The sequence below is a fragment of the Solanum tuberosum genome, unplaced genomic scaffold, assembly GCF_000226075.1.
Source record: "Solanum tuberosum cultivar DM 1-3 516 R44 unplaced genomic scaffold, SolTub_3.0 scf00444, whole genome shotgun sequence".
In the NCBI taxonomy this organism is placed as follows: Eukaryota; Viridiplantae; Streptophyta; class Magnoliopsida; order Solanales; family Solanaceae; genus Solanum; species Solanum tuberosum.
In genome coordinates this window covers 355484-367774 of record NW_006239365.1, presented here as the reverse complement: position 1 = coordinate 367774, position 12291 = coordinate 355484, and the positions used below count along the sequence as shown (strand labels likewise).

Sequence of the window (12291 nt, the reverse complement as noted above, 5' to 3'; positions counted from 1 at the left end):
ACTTAGTTAAGCGTTCTATATGACGGCTAAGTATAAGACAGTTCTGGCAGTGTGGGCAAGACGTTGTGTCACCACTTAGGCTCATAGTGGTGGTCGTTGGTTAGAGAAACTCCCACAGAAACTATATTACTTTATTATATTAGTAAAGTTGAGTTTGTTATTACATTTTCTTTAACGAACTAAGTTGTTTTCTACTGCTTTAAAAGCTTTATATATATTGCATGTGTTCTATTGCTTTATATTGAGTTAAGTTATTCAGGAGTTGAGTAAAGCTAAGGTAAGTGTTTCTTTCAGATTCTTTTCAAGCTTAAGTTATGTTTAGCATTCCAACTCACATACTCGTACATTCGATATACTGTTGCCAGTTGTCCTGCATCTTATTATGATGCAGAAGCAGGTAATCAGGATCAGCATCCAGCGCCTCGTTGATCTAGTTGAGCACTCAGAGTCAGTTGGTGAGCCTCTTAGCTTTCCGGAGGATCATTTTTATTGCTTTCAGTATTTTGTTCATTAGGATATCGTGGGTCTTGTCCCGACGTCCATCTCAGTTGTTTAGAGGCTTCATAGACAGAGTTAGTGATGTTAGTTCATGAGTCTTTATTTTCCCTTTTTCAGTTAAGTTGAGACTTGAGTTGCCACTTTGGCAGGGAATGTTATTCATTAGATTCTAAGTTTTTTTTGAGCAGTTCAGTTTACTTGTTTTAAAAGTATTTATCTTGAGTAAAGTCTTCCGCTGAGTAAGTAAGCCAGACCAAGGGTTCGCTTGGGGCCAACAATGGTTCTCGAGTGCCGGCCACGTCCAGGGTGTAGGCTTGGGGCGTGACAAACTTGGTATTAGAGCTCAGAGTTCAAGGCTCCTAGAAAGTCTATAAAGCCGTGTCTGTAGAGTCCTAGTTATCGGTGTGAAGCACACCACATCTATAATTAGGAGGCTGCAACATTTAGGAAATTCTTTCACTTCTTTCATACTCACTTTGTGCGATAGAGTGTATCTCTATAAAAGTTTCTTTCTAACTCGTGCTTGCACATAACCGATTGTGAGTTGGACTGTTTTGAGAGTGCTTTCATGGGGCGTTTCTTTCCCCGTGAGCTAAGAGAAAAAAATAGATGATTGCCGACATGAGGAGCAAGATGAGTTCATTCGTTGTTGGATTAAATCGTCTATCAAGTAAGGAAAGTAAGGCAGCCATGCTAATAGATGAAATGGGCATAGCAAGACTAATGATCCATGTGCAACAAGTTGAGGAGGACAAGCTGAAGGATAAAGAAGAGTTTAAGAACAAGAGAGCTAAGACATCAAGGAATAAATCCGGGCAGCAAAAGAGTAATGCGAACCAGTCTTCTTTTCAACATAAGCAGAAAGGACCTGCTCCATCATCTGCTAGTGTACCTGCACCAAGGAACAAATGTGAGTACAGTAGTCAAAATTCTCAGAACTTCAGAGGTAGACCTGCGTATTCGCAATGTAGTAAGGCACAAGGGGGTACTAAGACTCCTGCATGTTCTAAGTGTAGTAGGAGCCACTCAAGGGGTGTGTCGTGATGGCTCCACTAGTTGCTTTCAAGTATGGCCAGAATGGTCATTTTATGAGAGAGTGTCCTAAAAGCAGAAAGAGTAATGGTAATGGGGGCAATAGAGCTCAGTCTTCTTCGGTTGCTCCACCAGATAGAGCTACATCTAGATGAGCTACTTCAAGGGCAGGCGGAGAAGGAAACCGTCTTTATGCTATCACTAGTCGCCGAGAATAAGAGGACTCGCCAGATGTTGTCACTGGTATGATCCAAGTCTTCAATTTTGATGTTCTTTCTGAGCAACTTCTTGAGCCTTCAGTGTTTCTACACCTGATGGTGAGTCTATTATAGCAGAAATAGTCTATCGTGATTATTCCATTTCCGTCAATCACAAAAGTACCATGACTGATTTTGTTGAGTTAGACATGGTAGATTTTGATGTCAGTCTAGGTATGGACTGGCTTCATGCCTGTTATGCATAACCAATTATAGAGTTGAAGAGCAGTTCAGTAGTGACTAACAGTCGTTTTATTTCGTACCTTAAGGCGAGAAAGTTAGTTTCTAAGGGGTGTGTCTATCACTTAGTCCGAGTTAATGACTCTAGTGTTGAGATACCTCCTATTCAGTCAGTTTCAGTAGTAAAAGAGTTTCCAAAAGTCTTTCCAGATGATCTACCGGAGTCCCTCCTGAGAGAGAAATAGACTTCGGCATAGACATTCTTCCAGATACTTGTCCTATCTTTTTTATGCCATATAGAATGGCACCTCCAGAGTTGAAAGAGTTAAAAGAGTAGTTGAAAGATCTTTTAAAGAAAGGTTTCATTCGACCAAATATCTCACCTTGGGGCGCTCCGGTCCCATTTGTGAGAAAGAAATATGGTTTTCTTAGGATGTGTATAGATTACCGTCAGTTGAACAAGGTTACCATAAAAAACAAGTATCCTCTCCCAAAGATTGATGATCTTTTCGATCAGCTTCAGGGTGCTACTTGTTTCTCTAAGATAGATCTCAGATCTGGCTACCATCAGTTGAAAGTAAGGGAATGTGATATTCCCAAGACAACATTCGGGATCCGTTATGGTCATTATGAGTTTTTGGTCATGTCCTTTGGTTTGACCAATGCGCCTGCAACATTCATGGACCTTATGAATAGAGTATTCAAACCTTATTTAGATATGTTTGTTGTCGTCTTCATTGATGACATACTAATCTATTCAAGGAATGAATAAGATCATGCTAGCCATCTCAGAATAGTTGTCCAGACTTTAAAAGATAGAGAGTTATATGCCAAGTTCTCTAAGTGTGAGTTTTGACTTGAGTCTGTGGCATTCTTAGGCCACATTGTGTCTGGAGAGGGAATTAAAGTTGATACTCAGAAAATAGAGGCAGTGCAGAATTGTCCTAGACCTACATCTCCAACTGATATTAGGAGTTTCTTGGTTTGGCTGGCTATTATAACTGGTTCGTCGAAGGGTTCTAGTCTATTTCGTCTCCTTTGACCAAGTTGATTCAGAAGACAGTGAAGTTTCAATGGTCTGAAGCTTGTGAGAAAAGCTTTCAGGAATTGAAAAAAGAGGTTGACTATTGCCCCAGTATTGACCTTACCAGAAGGTACTCAAGGTTTTGTGGTGTATTACGATGCATCTAGAGTTGGTTTGGGTTGCGTGTTAATGCAAAATGGCAAAGTTATAGCTTATGCCTCCAGACAGTTGAAAGTTCATGGGAAGAATTACCCAACCCATGATCTAGAGTTGGTTGCCGTAGTATTTGCTTTGAAAATATGGCGTCATTATCTTTATGGCGTTCATGTGGATGTGTTCATCGATTAGAAGAGTCTTCAGTATGTGTTTAGTCAGGAAAAACTTAATCTCAGATAGAGGAGGTGGTTAGAATTACTCAAAGATTATGACATGAGTATTCTTTATCCCCTGGTAAGGCTAATGTTGTTACTGATGCCTTGAGCAGGTTGTCTATGGGTAGTACTGCCTATTTTGAGGAAGGTGAGAAAGAGTTAGAAACAGAGGTGCATAGACTTGCATGGCTAGGAGTTCGACTAGTGGATTCCACAGAAGGAGGAATGGTGGTGATAAATGGGGCTGAATCATCATTAGTGTCAGAAGTAAAAGAGAAGCAATACCAAGATCCTTTATTTCTTGAATTAAAGGCAAGTGTTCATAAGCAAAAAGTGATGGCTTTTGAACAAGGGGGAGATAGTGTTTTGAGGTATCAAGGTGGATTGTGTGATTGATTTCAAGGGTAATTGGGATGATCACCTACCTCTCATTGAGTTGCTTACAATAATAGTTGCCATTCTAGCATCCAGTTCCTTATGAAGCTCTTTATGGGAGAAAATGCATATCTCCTATTGGATGGTTTGAAGTTAGTGAAGCTAGGTAGATATGACCAGACTTAGTTTATCAAGCTATGGAGAAAGTGAAAGTGATTCAAGAAAGGTTGAAAACAGCACAGAGTCGTCAGAAATCCTACACTGATGTTAGGAGAAGGGAGTTAGAGTTTGAAGTAGATGATTGGGTTACTTGAAAGTTTCACCCATGAAGGGTGTTGTGAGATTTGGTAAGAAGGGGAAACTTAGCCCCCGGTATATTAGTCCCGATCGGATATCAAAAAAGGTTAGAAAGGTAGATTATGAGTTAGAGCTACCACAAGAGTTAGCAGCAGTCGCAGTCCATCTGGTGTTCCACATCTCCATGTTGGAAAAATGTATGGGCGATCCTTCATTGATCATACCAACTAAAGATATTGGGATCAATGATAGCTTATCTTATGAAGAGATTCCAGTTCAGATTCTAGATCGCCAAGTTCGCAAGTTGAGAACAAAATAGGTAGCATCAGTCAAAGTCCTTTGGAGGAACCAATTTGTTGAGGAAGCTACTTGGGAAGCTGAGGAAGATATGAAGAAGAGATATCCACATCTCTTTCAAATCGGAGAAATTCCAGATCAAGGTACTAATCCTTTTCTTGATATTAATTTATAAGTTGGCATGTTGTTTTTGCATTGCTTGTTGGGTGTTTGAGCTGAATGTTAGATGTTACACCCTTAGCCTAGTAAGAGTAATTTCATTCGAGGATGAATGTTCCCGGGGGGGATATTGTAACTTCTCGCAAATTGAAAGAACTAGAAAGAACTAGAATTAGAAAGCGTGATTTTTGGAAATAATAAAAAATCTGGAAAATTGGTTAAGTTAAGTTAAGTTTGAGTTTTTGGTCAACTTCAAACGACCATAACTCCTAGCTCAAGATAAGTTAGGTGTGTTTCGCGTAGGAAAGATCTTGGAATAATCTTTACCAACGCCACCGAGTTTGCGCGATTTCAAGTTCGGTATGAGTGAGTTATGCCCATTGGAAGTTCATATGAGTGAGTTATATCTTGAGTAAAGTCTTCCGCTGAGTAAGTAAGCGAGGCCAACGGTTCGCTTGGGTCCATCAATGGTTCTCGAGTGTCGGCCACATCCAGTGTGTAGGCTCGAGGCGTGACACCGTAAATCCTATCCGACCCAAATTTCTTTGGTGGATATTTCACATAAGCCGATAAATCATATCTGACCCAAATCCCTTTGGTCGGAGAAACACCATCTCCAACCAAACCCATCGCTTTCTCCTAAAATAAAAACACCATTAAAGGTGAGCTTCGAGCTCTATCCATGAGCAAACAATAGAGCTTCCAATGAGCTCACTGATTCGCACAACCTCGGACAAACATCCACCAAATAGCTCCGACCACCACCAGCTCCAGAACACCACCCCCAAGGTAGCCGACAAAACACCAACCCACACACCTCACTGGTCTGGCAAGACAACTAGCAAACGACCCCAAAATAGTTGTATTTCAGATGTCAAATGTTATCTCATTTTAGATCTGGTCGGAGGAATTGAAACTCTGGCCACCTTGGGTCGGATATGATTTACGGGTCAGATATCTTATTTAAAAGAAGTGTATTCATTTTTAAATATATATAAATGCCACGTGGTAATTAAAAAGGGATGTGACAATTCCATTTGTTATTTAAAGAAAGGAAAAATGAATTGGTTATTTTCAGCAAAACAACTAACATCTACAAGGGCATATATGGGCGAAAAGTTGGACGACGAGGGCACAGGTGAGCCAAACTTCAAACTGAGGGTATATCTAGACATTTTCGCATAGTTTAGGGGCATATTTGATCCTTTTCCCAATATTTTTTAAGAAATATTTATCAACTTTGTATCTTAAAAATAACAAAAAGAATAAACTTTAAATAGAATAAAACATAATATTAATTATTATTTAAAAGTTTAAGGCCTCTAATTTATTTATGATTTTAGGCCAGGTAAGTTCTTGAGCCACACCTATTTTCAACTTTTCAATTTCTTTACAAGTTTATTTGATCAAACTCATTGCATCTTTTTTCTTTTTCTTCAAGATTATCCCCTGATTCAGCAATGTGAATACCGAGTAGCAGCCATGCATGGAAAGACCTAATTCAAGATGGTAATCACTTACTACATCTATTATCTCTATTCTTTATCCTACCTTAACAACATAAAGAGAACAAACAATACAAATCTTACTAATTTAGATCTTGATACGCACTTTTTTTTTGGTTATGTTTTCAAAATTACAGTTTGTATCATATTTAGTTTGTCAAATATATGTATCTTACACATCTAAATATATGTATTTCGGATACATGCGAAGTCGATATATGTATATAAATATGCGTACTTAAAAATGAAATGAAACACAAAAACTAAATTTTAATTAGGAATAAATCTTGCGTATAACGACTTCATTTTTAAATTTTAAATTTTATTTTTTATTAAAAGATAATATTTTTTTCAGTAATATATCTGATCAAAATTTCAATATCATTGTATCTAAACTAAATCTTACAACAATGCATATGAATTATTCTTTTTAGCATGTTCCTGGAACTGATAAAATGTATCTGCATGTTATGAGTATTTACTCATCATTAAAAAATGTATCTAGATTAGATTTTATATAAAATAAATAAATCTACACATCTACCTACATTTAGAAAGTTGATATTGTGTTTAATTAATTTATCTAAATTATGACATAAGTTTGCTTATTGAATATGATAATTAAATTAAATGCATCTAAACAACTTCATGATGAAGTATGTATCATAGTTAATGTATCATATATCATGTAATATACATGTCCAGTGTGATATAATTCTATAAGACTAAGAATAACAAGAATAAATTAAAAAAGATAAAAATAAAATAGGAGGGTAGACGCAAGAAAGGAATAAAAGACAACCAATTCAATATATAAATGACATTCTTTATCTGAAGTTCTTTTGCTAGTGCATACCTTTATATCCAAGTTTTCCTTGTATTTGTGATGAAAACTTATTGTTATTCTTAAGTACCTTTGACCCTTTGAGCGAGAGAGCCCTTGCATACAAGACGCCTAAATCACTATGACTAACTTTCGTCTTTGTTCGACCAATAGGTCACACAATTTGACATGCTTATTATATACCACTAAGCTCACGAGCAAAATCTTAGCTCAGACCTACTTTCACACATGTCTCTTTACGAGGCATCTTCCCTAAATAAACTACCCACCTCCACCCGTCGATATAGATTGAATGCCAATCCATGGACAATCAGACTTGTGTCATAGAGCCAACATTATAACTTCATCATACAATAGAAAAAACGAGGGTAAAAATGAATGGGTAATTAATGAAAGCACAAAACACATAATGGACTCAATCAATAAAATATTTAAACTTAATAGTGGAAAATTGACACAAACATAACTTCAGGAACCTAACTATAACTTCCTTAAGACTTCATGAACTTGTAATGCAATTTCATTACTTTTTACTTTTTTCAGTTATATACACCACAAGCTGTTAAAGAGCTCAGTATTTCAGACCGCCGGAGAAAATGGAAGAAACGACACCGTTCGACATACCGAGGATAAAGCTAGGTTCACAAGGTCTAGAAGTTTCCAGGATCGGGCTGGGCTGTATGAGTATGTCCGGTAACTACGGCCCGCCGAAGCCCGAGCCCGAAATGATCAAGTTACTTCATCACGCTATTGATACTGGAGTGACCTTACTCGATACTTCTGATGTCTATGGGCCTCTTACTAATGAAATCCTCATTGGTAAGGTGAAGATCCTTTTTAAAACAAGTTATTGCAAAGTGCTGCATGAATTAGTTGTACTTCCTTCTTACTTTGTTGTACCTGTCTGATCCTGTAGTGTTTCAATCTTATATGTTAGGAATTAGTCATCGAAGAGTGAAAAAGATTTCAATAACATATAATCTTTGCTTATTTACAATATAGGTTGCTCTTCCTGCACTAGCTTGTTGAGAGTATTCGATTTTTCAATGTTTTATCATATGGGTTAGAATTGTTTATGCTTAATATGAATTGAAGTTGTACTTTTTCATCTGATACCATGGCCGCTAAACACTCTATAAAGTCGAGCATCGTATCCGGTTCTTCTCTGTACTTGATTTACATAAAACTTGGAGTATCTCAAACTGATAAATCTTCCAGAGAGTCTAATCTGTATCCTTGTAGATCTATGCTTTACATTTTCTACCTGAGTTTTATAGATATGTTATATGTTCATGTTAAACTACCTGATTTTATGTAGGCTATTAAAGGAATAAGAGAGAAAGTACAAATAGCTACCAAGTTTGGTATACGTTTTGAAGATGGAAATAGGGGCATTTGTGGTGAACCTGCATATGTAAGGGCTTGTTGTGAGGCCAGCTTGAAGAGACTGGATATCGACTGCATTGATCTGTATTATGTTCATCGCATCGATACTCAGTTGCCAATTGAAGTCACGGTTTGACATCTTTGCTCCAAATTTCTATTTTTGTAGTGTACTTCATCACTCTTAAGTTTTAAAAAGTAGTTGCGTTATATGATTTGCGTGGCTAATCAGGTAAATCCTATTTCATTGATCATAGCCTCCTATAGAGTCAATTTTTTCCCAAGTTAGTTATCCAAAAGTACTACTTGTACTTGGTTTGATTGGTATATCAGTCCATGTTTTATGCGACACACCTTGTTAAGTCTATGCTACTCTTCCATTTTTGCTTCTCTTTGTTTTACGATTTTATTGATGTGTCATTCTACGAACTTCTTCAATTTATGATAAACACTTTCATAACAAGTTATTTCTGAAATACTTAGAATTGGAAATGAATTTTCGAGACAACAGGTTGTCCCAACATTTGTGAATTCCATCATACCTAGTTAATAAGTGACGTCGCTTCATTAAATAGTTTCTCGCAATTAGGTTTTTGTCTTGCCATTCAGATCCTGTGATTTATGCAATTGTCTGAAGGTCTATGTGACTCACAACTGCGGAATCTGCAGTATCATTACTATATTTACAAAATTGTGCTATATATGTTCTAATACTGCTTGCATAATACTGTTGTAAGATGGGAGAACTGAAGAAACTCGTTGAAGAGGGTAAAATAAAATATATAGGTCTATCAGAGGCTTGTGCATCAACAATCAGAAGGGCCCATGCTGTTCATCCAATAACAGCTGTTCAGATGGAATGGTCTTTGTGGACTAGAGATCTGGAGGAAGAAGTAGTTCCTACTTGCAGGTGACACATATCTTAGGTCAACCCCCTTGCGTTGAATTACTAGCAAATGAGTGTTTGTTCTGATACTTGTCATTTTCAGAGAACTTGGCATAGGGATTGTACCTTATAGTCCTCTTGGACGAGGATTCTTCTCAGCAGGGGCAAAGTTGATTGAAAGCTTGCCTGATGGTGACTTTCGCAAGGTTAGACCACATAAATCAAAACTTTGACTGTTTTGTGTTTTCTGTTTTATAGACATGTAAGCTGCAAATTTGCAGCGAGCATCAACTTGATGTTTTTAGTTGCATTTGAATTTAGTATCTTGTTATCTCTTTGTGCATTGATGTTTTACAGAGATTCTCAAAATGCCCTGTAAGGTAAAGCCTTTGCCAAATCATGCTCATAAAATGCCTTTTCCTCAGACCGCCTTTTAACTATGGTGATTGATGATCATGACCTGTACTGGATACATAAAATGCAGAATAATAGCAATGACATTTCTATTGACAGCTTCTCTAGGAATAGCTTAATGAAATATATTAGTCCTTATAGTAAGCCTTCTTGTAATTTGGAAATTCTACTGGTTTATGGACATGCTGATGTCTTTGAATCCAACTGCCCGACACTAACTAAGCATAAAGTGATATGGTTTTACCAAGCATGCAGTAATTTGACCAACTGCTAAGTTGGATATGTGATCATATAAATATTAAATAAAATTAAACATGATCCATATTCGCTAGAAGTGCAAGTAACATTGAGAATGAAATAAGAGAAGTGCGCTTGAGATGGTTTGACATGTCTTGTGTCGACCTACAGATGCACCAGTTTGTAGGTGTGAAACTATGGCGAGTGGGGGTGTTGAAAAGGAGATGAGGTAGAATCTTGAAATACTTACAAATTTCTAAGGATAAATGCATACTTAGCAAAAAATATGGCACAATAGAAGATAAAGAACCATATATAGGTGATATCTAAGCCGTGGAGAGTAGGATTTAGTCTTTTTTTAAGAACTTCGAATATTGTTTTATATATTCAACTTATATTTTGCTTTTATTTTATCTGATATGATGATGACGTGAGTTAAACTTAAGTGGAGAAGTCAAAACTTCATGTAGTCGATTCCAACTTATTTGTGATTGAGGCATAGTTATAATTGCAGTTGTTATTCCAGGTTCAGGAAAAATTATCCTAAACTTCCAACTCACCCTTTCATCGATGCATCTGGTGACTGATATAACACACAATCTATCAAGATAAACATTTTGGCACAACCTTTTTGGTCCGTGAAATATATAGCTAGTGTAATGGTTGCATGAATGTATCTTTGTATTTCAACTGCAACATCAATTTATTATTTTGCTGGTTTGCTTTGTAGAATTTCCCTAGGTTCAAGCCAGAGAATTTTGAGCATAATAAGCAAGTATTTGAGAAAATCAATCTAATGGCTGCAAGGAAAGGATGCACTCCTTCACAATTAGCATTGGCATGGATTCTTCACCAAGGAGATGATGTATGCCCTATACCAGGCACTACGAAGATTGAAAACTTCAACGAAAACGTAGGAGCCTTATCTGTAAAATTGACAGTGGAAGACATGAAAGAACTCGAATCGTATACCTCTGGTGATGTTGTCAAAGGTGAGAGACATGTATACATGTCGTCAACTTGGATAAATTCAGAGACACCGCCATTGTCCTCCCTAGAAAGCTGAATAGGGGTTTGACAAGGGATATCTATTTGGCTTCTTATGATGCTCAAACTCTCCGAAGATATTGTTGCACATATGTCGGATCTTCCAAAAATGCACTATGGAACAACGTGGTAATATTTTTGAAGAGTCCGAACAATATAGATGACTTTTGTAATGTACTTATACTTATTTATGAAGCGAGATGTATGTTATGGATTGCTCCTAAATTATTTAGTATTGACTTTTGTAATGTACTCATACTTATTTATGAAGCGAGACGTATGTTATGGATTGCTCCTAAATTATTTAGTACTAAGCTATCAAAACAGCTTTCATTCAAGAATACTCATACTTCAATTCACCTTATAAAGGTGTAAGATGAAGGGAAACAACTACTATATTACAAAAAAAAAACAACAAGAAGCAATGTTTTGACAGGTTGTAAAATAATGAAGGGGCATAACTAAGGCAACAATAAATCACAGTAAAAGACCATCTGACCATCTAAAACATACAGAAAAAAGGATAGGAATTTCAACTCTAGGTGCACAATATACTTGAGCATGAGCATGGCTGCAACAATTAGCTAAGCAGAATTCCACCCACTCTTTTTTATCCTGACTAGTACCTTCGTGGGCTGTCTGCACACTGTCCCAAATCTATTTGGTAGTGGAGCTGGATGAAATTCTACTGTACTCATCTGGACCAACTCAGCACATTAGAATCTTTTTTGCCTTGACATTATTTTGAACAACAATTTTATCATTAGCATCTAATTCAAGTTTTTCTTTTGGAATCAACCTCTTCCTATATCTTTGCCAAGTTTGGTGGGAATGGTTGGCCCATCAAGAACTACATTTCACAAATCATGATTTTCTCTGATAATATAATCCATCATCACGTTCTTTCACTATCCATAGTATTGCCCGTTGAAGAGTGGTGACCTGGTTAGAAAAGCGCCTTTCCGAGATGTTGATGGAGCGACTGATACCAATTGAAAGAAACTACGCACCAACAATTATTTTTAGGAACCTAGTTCCTCGAGTCGTATTAGAAGATAAAGTAAATGACACTTAATTTATCATGGAAAACTTTCTTGCTCAAGAGAATTAAAAAATCACGACCTACAACTTGTAGGATTTTCAGCAACCTCCACTAACCTCAAAGAACAACTTTAGATTACAACTCAATAATCAAATGGACTAACTCTAGTTTTTCACCTCAACAACTCACTCAAACTGTTCAACGATTAACTACAAACGTTTTCTCTACTCTCCAAGAAGTCAAACCCACTTCTTGTTACAATTCTCACAAACTCACTTTCCAAGACGTCAAACTCGCTTCTTCTTACAAACTTCACTAACTACTCTTCAAGAAGACAAACCCGCTTCTTGTTTTTCAATCTAGGAATTATTACAACTCAACAAAGACTAATAAACCCTAGTCTTTAATTAATCAAACTTTAATATTCTATAGTACAGACTTGA

At 36.8% G+C, this 12291-nt stretch overlaps 1 protein-coding gene across 2 annotated transcripts; it reads left to right on the top strand.

Annotated features, from left to right (window-relative positions):
- The first annotated feature begins 7402 nt into the window (after positions 1 to 7402).
- On the top strand, positions 7403 to 11106 carry LOC102579606 (probable aldo-keto reductase 2). Of its 2 annotated transcripts, none has more exons than XM_006363520.2 (5): positions 7403 to 7663; positions 8158 to 8355; positions 8960 to 9132; positions 9212 to 9314; positions 10490 to 11106. In XM_006363520.2, the coding sequence occupies exons 1-5, from the start codon at positions 7436 to 7438 to the stop codon at positions 10823 to 10825; spliced, it is 1038 nt and encodes a 345-aa protein (XP_006363582.1). In that variant the 5' UTR covers positions 7403 to 7435; the 3' UTR covers positions 10826 to 11106. The 2 variants fall into 2 exon arrangements, with proteins under 2 accessions (XP_006363582.1, XP_006363583.1); XM_006363521.2 differs by having other exon boundaries at positions 7571 to 7658.
- Positions 11107 to 12291: the final 1185 nt, after the last annotated feature.